The sequence below is a fragment of the Melanerpes formicivorus genome, unplaced genomic scaffold (genome assembly GCF_026170545.1).
Source record: "Melanerpes formicivorus ecotype bairdi unplaced genomic scaffold, bMelFor1.0.p_v2 SCAF_38, whole genome shotgun sequence".
In the NCBI taxonomy this organism is placed as follows: Eukaryota; Metazoa; Chordata; class Aves; order Piciformes; family Picidae; genus Melanerpes; species Melanerpes formicivorus.
Window position 1 is genome coordinate 1,882,699 of NW_027142390.1, and position 14,381 is coordinate 1,897,079.

A 14,381-nucleotide genomic window follows, 5' to 3' on the forward strand; every position below is an offset into this window, starting at 1 on the left:
TCCCCATGATCTTAAACTTCATTCTAATGAGCCAGACTTCCCAAAGGAAATCTCAAATTCCCAGTTCCTGGGAAGCACTAAGAAAACATCGTGTCAGGGGACTCGTGATGTCAGTGCCTGGTATTTATTCTGTTACTTATGACAACAATATGCCATAGTCTCTGCTGTTATGTAAACTGTGATTATTCATGTAAATGCTAGAGAGAAAAAAGTAGAAATCTAAACTGGATCTAGAAATTTGGCTGATGTGGAAATGTTTCAGCTAGTCTTGGTCAAAGCTTGCAGAACAATGGGGAGCAGCTCATGGCTGCCATTCCTCTGTGTTAGCTTCAGTGTGAAAATAGCTTGGACACTGAACAGCAGCTGGAATCCAGACACATCCTCACAGCTGTGATCATCATAGTGGGGAAACTGGAAAGAGCCTGACTGTGTGCAGCAATAACACAAAGTTGTGCCCTCTTGGAATTTACTGAAATAACTCTTGGTATCTATTTCCCACACCAATAACTCTATAGTAAATCCAAATGCAGGAACGTAAGGCTTAGCTCCCAGTCCTAACAAGTGCTAAATGTCCCAATACCAAAATGAATAAAAAGCAAGCCAGAAAGTCCCCTCATCCACAACAAGACACTTCTTTGCACATGTTATTCCCCAGGACAGATTGAAAGAACATCTTACACATTTTCCAGTACACTTCTGGAAATTGCTCAAATCTAGTGGTGATGAGTTTGGTATAAAAACCTCTAGAAAGCTAGACACAGAGCTGAATGTGCTAACTCAGCCAGGGCTGTGTGTTACATTAACCTGGGCTGAATCCCGAAGCTCTTTAGTGCAATGTTGCAGGATCCCTTTTGTTTATTTGATTTTTTCTTTCTCTATAGGAGAGCATCATGGCCTCCTCTCAGGCCAGACAGCCCACACACAAATAGTAACAAAATCTGCTAAGATCCCGAGCTGCTAAAATTCCTCAACTTTGTTCTTGCTCATTAAATGAACTGTTAGGACAGCAGGCCTGGCTGCACTTTTGAGACATTATAGTGGTGTAAGTTGGACAACTTCTTACATTACCTTTACGTAACATAGGTCTGAAGCAGGTCTTATCTCCTGCATTTATCTAGCCTCTGGCAAGTGAGATAAAATGTGTAACCTTCCTCTAAGGAAATGTCTGTTTAATACTGGCATCAAAACTTTACCAGAAAAACTCAATGAATCCCAAAGGCTGCAGCCACAGGAAACCTTCAGCCCTCCCCTTGCAGCACCTTTATTGGAAGACCTCAGGGAATTTTTGTAAGAAGCTTGTTCTCCCTGCAATGTATGGAATGGATATACAAAGCATCCCTCTATTTCTCTGGCCTAAAATTCCTCTGCTATCTGAAAAGCTTGTAGAGCGATGTACAGGAGTCTCCTTTAACAACCTCCCTTTTGTTTGATGTCTTCTCCTTCAGCTGTAGGAAGAGAGCTAGGAGCTTCCTATACATTTCACTATCATTCATCTGAGTTATTTACTCTCGAACAGTGCAAGACTCAAATTTCCATCTGCTCCCCTAAGGTCAGAAAAGCCAAACAGCAGTGTTACTAGTCTTGTCCCAAAGAGCTGAGTGCCAAAAGTGAGGATCCAGCACCGATGGTATTGCAGAAGAATGTTTCTTTTATTAACATATTAATCATTTATTAAAATATTTTGCTGCTTCCCTTTACTACAGCTTTAAACAGACTGAGACTGTACTCCCACTAGTGATCCCACTAGATTTGTTTCTGAAACACTTATTTTTCAAATCCATACCTGCATTTTTTAGTGTGTCTGAGAGGAAAGGACTAAAACCTATTTTCCTATCCACGGGGTCCTCACAGTCACACTTGCAAAGACAAAAGGGCTGTGGCTCTGACTGCTAGCACTATCAGAATGAAAGACAGCTCTGAGACAGCTCTGGTTCTGCTAGAAAGCAAATCCACTGCAGAGCAGACAAAATGTGGAGACTCTTCCAGAAACAATCTACTGTCTTGTCTTGATTGCACTGGTTAGATGGCACCACCCAACGATGTGTAACAGACCTGGCTGTGCCGACCACACTATGTGCAAGAGTATTCTTTGAGACACTGTGGGGTTGCATGGAACTGAGTGGTGTTTCTTGTGCGCCAAGAAAAAGCCACAGGAAGGTTTATTTTGCACTTCACAACCCCAAGAGCTTCCTCTCTGTAAAGTATCAGAGGTCAAAGACCAAAATCCAAGAGTTTTGAGTTTGTGCCTAGTTTCACCAGAGGATTAGCACTGCTAATCTCTGCAGTATGGGAAATCAGAAGATAAGAAGCAGGAGAGCTTTCAGAAATGCAGATAAAGCAATATTGTGTTTGAGATAAGGAGAAACCAAGGGAATGACCTGATAAGGAGAAAGAAAAACACCCACCACATGAAAAAGAAGCACTCAAAAAAACCTCCCCACACTAATTCAAAACATCAATAAAAGTTTTCCTCCCTCTGAAGAAATGCAGATCACTAAGCATTGTTCCTGTGACGGCAAAATGGATTAGCAGTGTGAATCTGAAATACCAAGCTTAGCTCAGGAGAACACTTTTATTTTTCACAGGGACTTGAGACATTGCAAAAGTAAGGAAAAAACCCCACACCACAACAGAAGCACCATTAAGCTGGCTTGATATTCTCTTTTCTCTGAAAATTATCCTGCTTCAGCCTGTAGTGTTTACTAAAACAGTGCGAGGTAAACATGTAAATGGAACTCATTTCACTGTCATTAAGCAGCACGTCTGTCATGAGACAGGGCAAGTGCCAGCAGGTGAATCACTTACAAGACAATGGAACTGACTCATGGCAATGCTGCACATCTGTAGGTGTGAATAAAGGGCACAGGGACTGAAACCCCCGATTGAAGTTTCAAAGCAAAATACTGCAGCATTCTACTTTGCCCTTTCTTAACTTATCAAATCAAGTTGCAGCAGGCAACTAAATTTGCTATTTCTACATTATTGGATGAGTGAGGCAAGAGATGTTAGAACTCATAAGCTAGGACTCATAGATTGATTCTCTGGAATAGGCAGGTAGAGATTACTGCCATGCACAATAATCCATGGGCAACAGGAATCAAGAAATGTCTCGTTTGAAGTCCAAATTCAACATAAGCCTTTTTAAACTGGAACATGTCTGAATGCATTTGAATAATTCTGGATTTGCAAACAAGTTGTTGTTGTTGTACTTACGTGTTGGTGTCGGAGGTAGAAGCCGTCTCCTGGGAGATCTTTTTGTATCATAACAGAGTTGTGAATCATCTTCCTCAAAAAACCCATGTGGGTGATGGTAACCTTTTGGTCTCTCAAAATCTGAGTCATGGCAGTGATATCTACAGTGATAGTCATGCGTGTGCCTGCAGTTAAAATACAGAACATGTTCTTTCAGTTGGCTTCTGTGAACGGAGCGATTCGATTTCTTCCAGATCTTCAAACCTGCTGTTTCTCCAGAAGGACAAGCAAGCACTATGTTCCATCATTACATGACTCCATCTTTTAAATCCACTCCCTGTATGGAAACTGATTTTGAGGTAGTAAGCATACACTTCTGTACCAGTATAGTGACAGAGGAAGTTCTCAGGTGTGTTTTTTATCAAATGGTATTTTCTATGAAAATAATAATCATCATCATCATCAAACTGCTTGGAAGAGACCTTCAAGATCATCGTGTCCAACCCATCAACCAATCCAACCTACCTAAACAACTAACCCATGGCACCAAGCACCCCATCAAGTCTCCTCCTGAACACCTCCAATGATGGTGACTCCACCACCTCCCCGGGCAGCCCATTCCAATGGGCAATCACTCTCTCTGTGTAGAACTTCTTCCTAACATCCAACCTAAACCTCCCCTGGTGCAGCCTGAGACTGTGTCCTCTTGTTCTGGTACTGGCTGCCTGGCAGAAGAGACCAACCTCTGCCTGTCTACAACTTCCCTTCAGGAAGATATAGAGAGCAATAAGGTCACCCCTGAGTCTCCTCTTCTCCAGGCTAAGCAACCCCAGCTCCCTCAGTCTCTCCTTATAGGGCTTGTGTTCAAATCCCTTACCAAATTGTTCTTACCCATACAGATTAAAATGTAAGACCTCAGTTGTACCTTGCTTTAAACAAACAAAGAAGCATCAAAACCCAACTCCATTCTACTGCCACACTCTCTTGTGAACCCTGCATAATGCATGGAGCACAGACACCCACAGAATGAAATTAAGCCTTTTACATGGACACTTGTCTTGGCAAACATAAAATCCTGGAAGTATGTTTTCTGACTGGAATTATTGTATCAAGAAATTAGTGACCTGAGAATTCTGTAAAATCCAGCTTTCAGGCAAACAAGAAGATGCAAATTAGGATGTCAATCTTGCTAGAATTTAGATAGCTGATTAGTCTTTGAGATAGGTACTGAACTTCCCATGGAGTCAGCACAGGCCGAACACAAAAGATCTTTGGTACACACATTATTCCTATTCACCTTTTTACTTACTGGCAGTTGTGAAGTGCTAAATTCATTAGGTGGTTTTCGGTGTGTCTGCTTACTGAAGCCTTTATGGATACACACCTAATTGAAAGACTTTTCCCAGTTTAGCAATTATCCTCACCTGCTTCCTGACAACATACTGTCTTCCTCATAATACTCATCTCCACTAAAATATTCCTGCTCTGCCAAGTACCGCTCATCATTGCAATAATCTCGATCATCGCGTTCTTCACGGCAAATGGTAGGTCGACGCCCGTCACCAGAGTCAGATCTGTGAGTGGCAAAGAAATACATTTTAAAAGTATCTGTTGTCTATTTTATTTGCAGTTCTTTTAATGTGCTTCCAAGAAAGAAAAAAGAGCATTAAAAACCTCTCCTGTTGTCAGAATCTGGTGTCACAGTAAACTGCATAGCACTACAGTTGGGAACACCACTTCTAAAAGACAACCTCCCTTTCTCTCCATCTTCATTAAAACGAGTAACAGGAGGATGCTAAGTTGCACACATTGAAGACATTTTTACAAAACATAAATTCAGAGTACTCTGAAGACAACCACCTCTCTTAAATGTCCAAGGTTTGCCAAATGGCTAAAATATTAAGGAGCACTTACTGAGGTCTTCCAGAAAATTCAGAAGCAGATGCACAAAGGTAGACATTAAAAACCATCAATGAATGTGCATTTAGCAGTGCTCTTTGGATAACACAACATACCCTGCTTTTAGAAGATGTCTTAGAAGATATTCAGAGGTGAGACCAGGAAAGATTCTGGGTCCCTTATAAATAGAACTGCAAAACTGGCTCAAGCCAGTATTTTTTCCCATACACTGCAAGTCAATTTGAAGGGCTACCATTAGGGACGATCTGTTGTCTGTTGAAAACTGCATAAACCTGCCCAGACTTTTCAAAGGGCTTGGATAGTTTTGAACTTTACCAGTTTAGCCTTTGAGAAGAGGCAGTGGAAAATTTCACCCCACCACTGAAGTTCCTCAGAGTGTGCACTGTCACACAGCTAATTCTGAAAACTGTAAGGCTTTAAACAAAAAAGGACAAGGGAAAAAAGGGAAAAGGAACTACTTTGCCCTCTTCCATTATGTCAGAACAGTATCAACTCACCGAATATATGTCTCATAGTAGCGGGTTCTATCCAGGTAAGCCATGAAAACAAGGAGAAAGGTATTTTAAAATCAAGTAACTTAGAGCAATTTGTTGGTGATTACAGTGTCCATCCTGTAACTAATAATGTCCCTCTAAGAAAACTACTTTCAAACCTTATTGAAGTTGTATGTGTATCACATACATCAGAGCTGTATTTTAAACATGTTTCATACATCAGAAGGCAAAGAGATGAAGTTAAATACACAAATTAGTTTCATGGAACATAGGTTTTCTTATAGTGTATTTAACAGACACAAATGCATTCAAAACCAAATATATATTTGTAAGTTTACCTCCTACTGCTTGGCCTTCTGTGCTTCTCATGATCAGTCCTGGAGTAGGAATGGTAACCATTTTCGGATCTATGCTCACGGTTTCCAAAATTTGTGTGTCTCCCATGAACTTTGGACACGTTGGCATTATTGAGATTGGCATTGGTTGAGTTTGGAACTTGCTTTCCTATTGAGTTGTGATGATGATGGTTGTGGTACAGAGAATTTCCTGCCTGAGAATACATAGTTTTCTCAGTATCACTTGCAGATGGAATTGAAGGCCGCTGAACATGTAAGGGACGGTGTGTGGTGTTGATCTGTTGAAATGAATCTCGTCTGTCACTACTAATATGGTTTATGTGGTTGCCAAATAGGGCACCATTCCTCTGTTTTAGGGGAAGAGAAAGAAAAAATTATATTAGATACCTTAACAACATCTTTTTGACAGTGATAACTTACTTTTCTCTCCTACATGCAAACAAAAGTAGCAACTCAATCTGTGATTTTTCTTTCTAACTTTATAATGCTTCGGACAGAATCTCCTGAAGTGACAGAGATGTGATTGTGATACTGACAGTATTTGTATTTCAGAGTCAAATCAACATTAAGCTGTGATCATAATTCTTTTTCCATAATGTGACATCTAGCTTTCTCCACATTTCATTGCACAGGAGAAACCTAGATTCCCATAATGAACATGCAACAACTTCCTCAGAAAGGGATGTGTCTGCTTAATTGTTTGAGAACACTTTGGTGGAATTCTCTCCTGTTCTCAGAGTATCAGTTTGCAACAGGCGTCACTCAGACAGGATGGAGTGCCATGCAACAGCTTGCAAGCATATCTCAAGTAGGTAACATGAAGCTTCAGTGCTTCCGTTCTTTTTCCTGCAGAGGTACAAGAAAGAGTAGTAACTCTTCATCAGCCCTGAGAGTGTAATGGATGGTGAAAGAGAGAATGAGGTGCTAAATTATGACTATGACATGCAGCTCTCTTTTACATCTGACCCAGATTATGTAGCCTCCCTGTCTAGCCAGGTGTGGGTCTTGGATGACAGCAGTCTGTCTTGAAGCTCAGTCTAGGGAAGACAGGAGGTAACGGTGGTTGGCAGAGAAATGCATCTTTTGATGGTAGCTGCAGCACTGTCTCCAGTGCCACATCTGTTTTGTTTTGGTTTGGTTTGATTTTCAAAGAGAAATATCAAGTGAGGGAGCTTCTGACATAATTACTGCAGAAACATACTTTGACATCTGCCTCTCTGAAATGCTTGTGAACAATTCAGTTTTCTGGCTGGCTGACAAGTGGTTTGCAGATCCTGGTTATGACACCAACTTTACATATTCATTAGTAGACAATCTCTATAGATTAAAAGAGGAAAACTCATCTTTTTTTCCTAACTGATTCTTATTGATCTCCCTTCACAGGAAACTGGAAATTACATTTAGATTTAGCTGGCTTCTGTGTGATTCCAGGCATTTGTTTTAAAACACACAGCTCTGCCTGCAGTGGTTCAGCTGCACAGAATTTCATTCTCTTCTTCCTACCGACCACTGCAGAAGCTAAGACACTTGCAGTTTAAACCCTGGCACTAATAAAATTTCAGATAGCGAGGTTCATACCTTTTCTTAGGATTTGCTTAAGAAAAAAATAAGAATCTAGAGAGAGGATTAGGGGCAGGAGAATCATCCTGCAGGAACTGCTTGCTAAATTTATGGTGGGTTGCAAGTGTCCTGCTAATACCATTTTTCTAGATATAGACAAAATATACTCATTTATTAAATATTTATATTGTGCTGAATTGAGGGAGGAGGGAGATTGTTACATCATTATTATTATTCTGGGATAAGGTTATTCTTTCATCTCATATTAGATGATAAAACATTTCACGTAGCTGTGTTCTGACATTACTTTATAAACATCTTCCTCTTCCTCTGGATTGTTTTCCTCTGGTTCATCATCTTGCAAGTCACAGGATATAGCTCGGCGTATTTCAGGGCCAATATCATGAAGTGTCCTTAGTCCTGCCTAAATCAATGACAATATCATAATACATTAGGAAAGCAAATTCTTCTCTGTTCTTTAATTACAGGTGTGACAATTTCTTTTAAAGGACAGTTAACAAGTTTTTGTATCCTGGCATCCATAGAGGGAGGATGCATCCTATTATGTGTCTTTAGTGTTAGCAGGAAAAAACTTATAGTCCAGCACACCCCAGTTGAGGAGATGGTGACTGAGAGACCACTGATATTTATAGAACCCTATGGAAATAAAATTAGTCTTCTAATAAAATTAAGCAATCAGCAAGAGCTATAATAAAATGCATTTCAATGAGATGTACAGTTAATGTTACAAACATGTTTGCAGCCTGTGTCCACAAAGGAAACACAAGGAGATCTTTGCTATAGCAGCAGCAGTTTTCGCAGAGCTCAGATGGAAAAGAAAGCAGTGAAATAATTCCAGCCCATCTGCACTGCACTGTGATATGCAGATATTTGGTTTAAAGCTGTAGTTTAGGACAAAAAAGTGTAACTACAGTAGCATTGACCTCAGTGTACATTGGTTCATATTCCTCTCAAGGCTGCTACCACAAGCAAGGGATAATGCTGAAACTCTCAAGGACAGACCTGCACATTGAAGAGAAAACACATCATACAAAAGCACTCAGTTCTTGGCTCTTGAGTATAGGACTTCAAAACCAAGAGATTTTTCTCTGGCAGCCATGGTCAAAAGCAAAAATGCAATCTTGTTCTTCCCAACTCTCTCTCTTTCTTTTTTCTCATCTGAGCTACAGAGGAAGAGAAATCACAGCTAAATCCTCTTTATTTTCCCCCAAATGGCATGACCAGCAGACACTAAGGATTGATATAAAAGAATATTCATAACACTTCATTTGGTTGGTAAAGATTGCTGGAAGGGTCACCTTGTGTCTTTTATGATAGATTCTTAATTCCTGAAGACCTCCTCATGTCTAGAGAGAATTCTCGCTTTTCAATACAAGGAAGCCTCCAGATTATTTCCTGGTTTTGGAAGACTAAATCACATAATTTTGAGAAGAAAGGAGCCAGTTTTGCCATCATATATACATCCAGCATCCATCTCACCTCACTGGACTGGAAGCCTGCCTGGCTCACAAGGCTGTTAAATCAGCCAGATGATTGACATCCTCAATCAGATGTCTTAGCAACCCCAGAATATTGCAGAACACAAAATCATTCAGTTCCGTTCACCTCTGACTTTCCCAAAGTGTGTTACTGTTTGCTGTCCACAAATGTTTTTGCCTAATGTTTCTCTAACTTAAAACAATAGAATTTTTTCTCTCTTCTTCCTTCTTACATGGGTGTTAGTCTTTATGTGCACTGACCCTGTGTCATTTAGCAAACTTGACATTCACCAAAGACACTGGCAAACCAGATGGCCTGTAACGGAACAGATAAACCATGCAAGTGAGATGTTTAGGCACCAGTTCTGTCGGGGTACCATTGATCAATACTGCACCACGTTCACGCTCTTGTGCGAGAGGACATCTGCTGCTCCTACTCAGGTTTTTCTAGTTTGTTAGTGCTTCTTTGAAGTAGAGGAAGAAGAGAGATTAATGCCAGTGTTTGATTGTCTCTCATTCTGTTGCAAAGATTTCACTAGAAGTTTGCAAACCAAAGTTATTTCTTAAGGCACTTTATCGCCAACACTGAGATTTGTATGCCCTCTCCTTGCTTAACTGTGTTTTTTGTCTAGAGATGAAAAGGATGAGCTGCATCAGTCCAGTGGTTACTTAGCAAACCAGTGACACACAGTGCACTGAACAACATAATTACATAATAAACCCAAGCCCATCTTTAAATAGGCTTTCCCATCAACGCACAAGATGGCTTCAAATGAACATGATAATTCTGTGCAGCTGGATTTTATGAGGCATAATAGCACCTGCAATGTATTCAAGATGGCACAAGGCACTAATACACCAGTGCTGTCCTAAATAGCACCTCAAGAGACAATTAATTATGTCTCCCTCTCTGACAGCACCAAGATGACACCCATGTGTTTCCAAATACAGAAACAATAGAACCAAGCCCCTCAGCAAGAAAGAAAATGTCATATGACTAATAACTGTATTTCTGAATTGGTTGTTCAGAGAGAAAAGCTTAAAGGTGCTTGAAAAGCCCCTCATTCCAAAACATCAAAACATTTAGAAGTTAAATGTTGAAGCATGAAACAGTTAAATATTTTTAAAAGACTACTTGTAACAAATGCTATATAGACTTTCTATCCATTGCCACATCTATAATATGCCCAAAACAGTAACATCCCTTAGCTATATATCCTACATTAAGACATTTGTGTATAATGCAAGACTTCAGAGTCATGGTGTACAGAAAAACACTCAAGTGCTTAGCAATATTGGAACTACAGTAAAGATAATTTTCCCTATGTCTAAACTCAGCCCACATCCATTTTGAGATATGCTGCTATCTACACAGATGCTGTTTAAGCTTAGTTTAAGAAGTGCAAGCACAATACCCTTATTTAAATAGTAAGAATCACTATCACCTACACTGGTTCCAGTCAAGTAAAACACACAACGCTCCCCCCTTTTTGAGGCACCTTATAGTTACACTAAGAAATGGAAAAGGCTTGTAAGCTTTGCTTCACAATTTTACATAACTCTTCTAAAATCTAAGGGTATTGCTATGTAAACCTACTAGATCTGAGATAAAGCAGAAGCATGAATTCTAAATACTTAGGTCTTCGGAGCTTCAAAATACTGAAAGCCTGCAACTCTAAAAAGGTTCACATAATACATTCCATATGTAGATAACAAATCTGGTTTTGCTACTTGCTTATTTTCTAACAAAGAAAACCAAAAAGAACAAAATCCCTCAAAGCTGCACTGACACTAACACAAACATAAACTGAGGTAAGCATGAACAGAATACAATGCAAGAACTACTAAAACAATAAGCATGCATGCAGAAAAACAGCTGAATAGACCTACGCTATAGCAGTGAACATAAGAGACATAGTAGGCAAGTCTTGATTCCCCCGGGTTACTCATCTTCACAGAGCTCATCTTCTAATGCTGAAGCTGAGTGCACTGCTCTACAACTACACAGCAGTTCTGTGTTTTCAGTCAAACCCAGGCTTCCTTCAAGCTAAGCTTTGCTGTGAACACAACATGAACATGGGAGCCCAATTAAATGGAACTTGAGCAACGTATTAACCCCCTCAGCTGACGACTGCTAGCAGGCTTCTTGCTTTCTTTTACTTTACTGCAGGGCTGATATTACTTACAAAATTTGCAAAGAAAAAAAGCATAATTAGTGTAATCTGAAACATGTTCCCCAAATCAAGTTTAGCTCAATGAATTTGTGATTTTTTTTGCACTTATGAGGTGAAGGGAAATATGCTTTAACTTTCAGTTAAAGTATTAGCAAAGCAATAATGAAGTATTAACAAAGAGGGCTGCATGTAAATAAATGTGAAATACAGATGCAAACATTATATAGTTTACAACAATTATTTTTCCCTAGGACAAATAGTGTAGAATTAATTCATTCATTCTAAGTGCTAGATGAAAGTAATTAACTTGTTCATGCTTCACTTAACATTTATTTTACTAGCAATGTGACTGCTGTTTGGCTCAATACAAATTTCCATCACCACAAAAGACATCTCCTAAACTACTGCTGCAAATATAATTTTGTTCTGATTTTACCCAGAAAACCCAAAAAACCCAAGCCAAACCAACACCAAACAACAAGAAAGCCCAGCCTCAGGTCCCAGCAAAATATCATTGAAACCATGAGGAATAAAGGAAGGCAGGGAAGAACAATCTAAGAGAACCGTTACATTCCTAAGAAAGAGGGAAGATGGTGACATTCCTTAATTTCATGCCTCAACAGCTGTCATGAGAATTGAAACACAGGAGTGGGTTTTGTCACAAGGAACTTCTCCTTCAATGTGGATGTTCTCTCCTTGTAGCCAGGAAGAGTGACATGGCCAACTACAGGAATCAGCAGGACTATAAAGCAGTAATTCACCTCTTGCTTCATTCAACTGTTAGGAACAGATTGTAAAGCTTAATAGCATGCTGTTTATCCCTTTCTTGCTGGAGAAAGGAGATAAGGAAGGCCAGGCTAGATAATGCAGCATGTGCAGGGTTTATGAGATCCTTAGGAAGCATGTTTTTAATTAACTAATTCTGCAGGTAATCCCAACTGTCCCAAGAGAAAGTTACAGATGTCAGCAAAAGTACAAGTGCATTTATTGCTCATATAGCTTTTGACAAAAACTGGAAGAGGTGACACTGCTTTTCATCTGCAACATAACAACTAGTCTGCAATGGGGTGAGATGGTGACAAGAAGCTGAAAATACAGTTGGCCATGTTCATTACAAATAGAATCAAGTGGCTGGAAAGCCTTTTCTTACCATAGCCTTTCCTCATTCGATGTTTTAAGTAAACAGTTCCTAGATCAGGAAGGTTGTGAATGAAACAGCTTGAAAAACTAAAGACAGACTTAGCTCAGCTTCTTTTGCTCTCATCCTTTCTCTCAGTCTAGAAAGTGGAAGCTGCTTGCAGTGGTATCATCACAACTACTAAACACTGTGAAATATTTTCTAGTTTATAGGAAAAACCTGAAGAAAAGCTGCAGTTGAAGTCACATCCCTGCCCTGGTAACAGGAAGTTTCTAATCTCAAAAAGAAAGTTTTCATAACCATGAAAAGATAAGGTGCTACAGATGACAATCAAAAGAAAGGCCTCACTTAGCCCGGCAGATTTCAGTGACAGAAACTCAGGTCTAACAAAGGATACTTTTTCTCCTCCAAAGAGGGAGGAAGGCTCCTAATTCACACACCTTAGTTTCAGTGATCAGTTGACATGGATACATATATAAACAGTAAATTCATTTGGATGAACTGGGTAAAATAACACAAAAATCCACCATGACTGCTCTGGGAAATTCTTTCAGAGCTTACAATTCCAAGTGTGGCGTATGCTGACGTAAGAGTCACCACAAGAGACTGCATGAGAGACAGAGTGATACTGCATGTTTCTGCTGCTCTCAGCGCAGTGTATACCAGAGAGCTCTGCAATCATTAGTTTACTTAGAGTATTTGAGAATGGATTGAAAAATAGCTACTATTAGCTCTCAAAAAAAAATGAAGCAAGCCTTTTACAGATCACTCAACAAAACTTCTGTAGCTGAAAAGTAAGTTTGATGGTATTTCCATAAATTATTTTAAGAACAGAGGTTTTGGAAAACATGAGAAGTTTTCTCAGCATTTCAGCTTTGGACAAAGCAAGTCTGGAATGAAGAGGCTGAAAAGGCAGAAATAGCAGATTTTTGTACATTTTAAGGCCAAAAGGATCCTCTCTGATAATTTATATTAAAAATAAGTGCCATGCCTGACATCCCATAACCCTTGGTTGATTCCTACCAGAGACTCGTGGTCTTTTTTTTGTTCAGTTGTTTTGAGCTGAAAAATCTTTGTCTAAAGACTGAGGAAGAGCCAATTCTTTCCAGTTTCACCTTGCCCTCCATCTCTGTTATTGAACAGGATGCACAATTTGGTAACAGAGCACACTCGCACTTGCAAACTCAGTGTTTGTTTCTATACTTTCATGTGTGCAACTACAAAAACAGAAGTGGAAAACCACAATACCATAACTTAAAACTAACTCTGAGTTCCTTATGGCTCAAATGTTTCTGATAGGAAGAAGTCTGCAAATTCCTACCTAAAAATCTCATCTCTTTCACTTCCCTCTCAGCTGTTTCAGATCTCTTTACCTCTTCTGTTCCCCCAGAATTTTCTCTTCTCACATGATCTACAAATACAGTTCACACTGTCCTGGCAAGCCATGTGCTCACACATCAATAGCAAGAAGTATGATTAATTTTTCTCTCCTGTTTATCTCCTATGGTAAAAGGAATGCCTACGGTACAAGGAACAGAATGTGTCAGAGCTGCCAGCAGAGACACTCTTAGGAAAATAGGAATAAAACAAATTGCCCACTTAAGACAGCAAAGATCTGCTAGGTCAAAGTACAAAACAGCAGGAATGTTAACAAAGAAACAGTATTTGAGTCAGGTTAGCACATCACTCCCTTTTTAGAAAGGATTTTTCACAACATACTCCTAAGTTTTGGCATCAGAAGCACTAAACATCTTTATAGTTTGTAGGGATATATTCAGCATTGACTGAAATTCAGAAAGCCCCAATCCAATAAAAGCAGTGCAGTGTAAGATGTCTGGAATTATTTGAGGACAGTCTTCCATTTGCCTGTTTCAAAGTTCATAACAGAATAGAGTATCTCAGAAGTTTTCAGAATATACTCTTTAGATGACATATGCTCTATGGACTGCTTGCTGCAGGCCCAGTGAGAGACAGATGGCCAAATCAATTGTCCTGGTTTCCATTTGAGAGCTTGATATAAGAGACAGAAGTGTATGATGTTAATGCAG

At 39.6% G+C, this 14,381-nt stretch overlaps 1 protein-coding gene across 10 annotated transcripts in view; it reads right to left on the reverse strand.

Moving 5' to 3' along the window:
• Positions 1 to 14,381, reverse strand: part of CACNA1D (calcium voltage-gated channel subunit alpha1 D) — a 184,241-nt gene that overhangs the window by 5,372 nt on the left and 164,488 nt on the right. For all 10 annotated transcript variants that reach the window (XM_068157789.1, XM_068157796.1, XM_068157794.1 and 7 more), the window contains 5 exons: positions 7,830 to 7,946; positions 5,945 to 6,309; positions 5,610 to 5,636; positions 4,617 to 4,766; positions 3,214 to 3,377 (listed from right to left, as the gene is read on the reverse strand). In XM_068157789.1, coding sequence (XP_068013890.1) covers positions 3,214 to 3,377; positions 4,617 to 4,766; positions 5,610 to 5,636; positions 5,945 to 6,309; positions 7,830 to 7,946 — 823 coding nt within the window. The remainder of the gene's footprint in view (positions 1 to 3,213; positions 3,378 to 4,616; positions 4,767 to 5,609; positions 5,637 to 5,944; positions 6,310 to 7,829; positions 7,947 to 14,381) is intronic.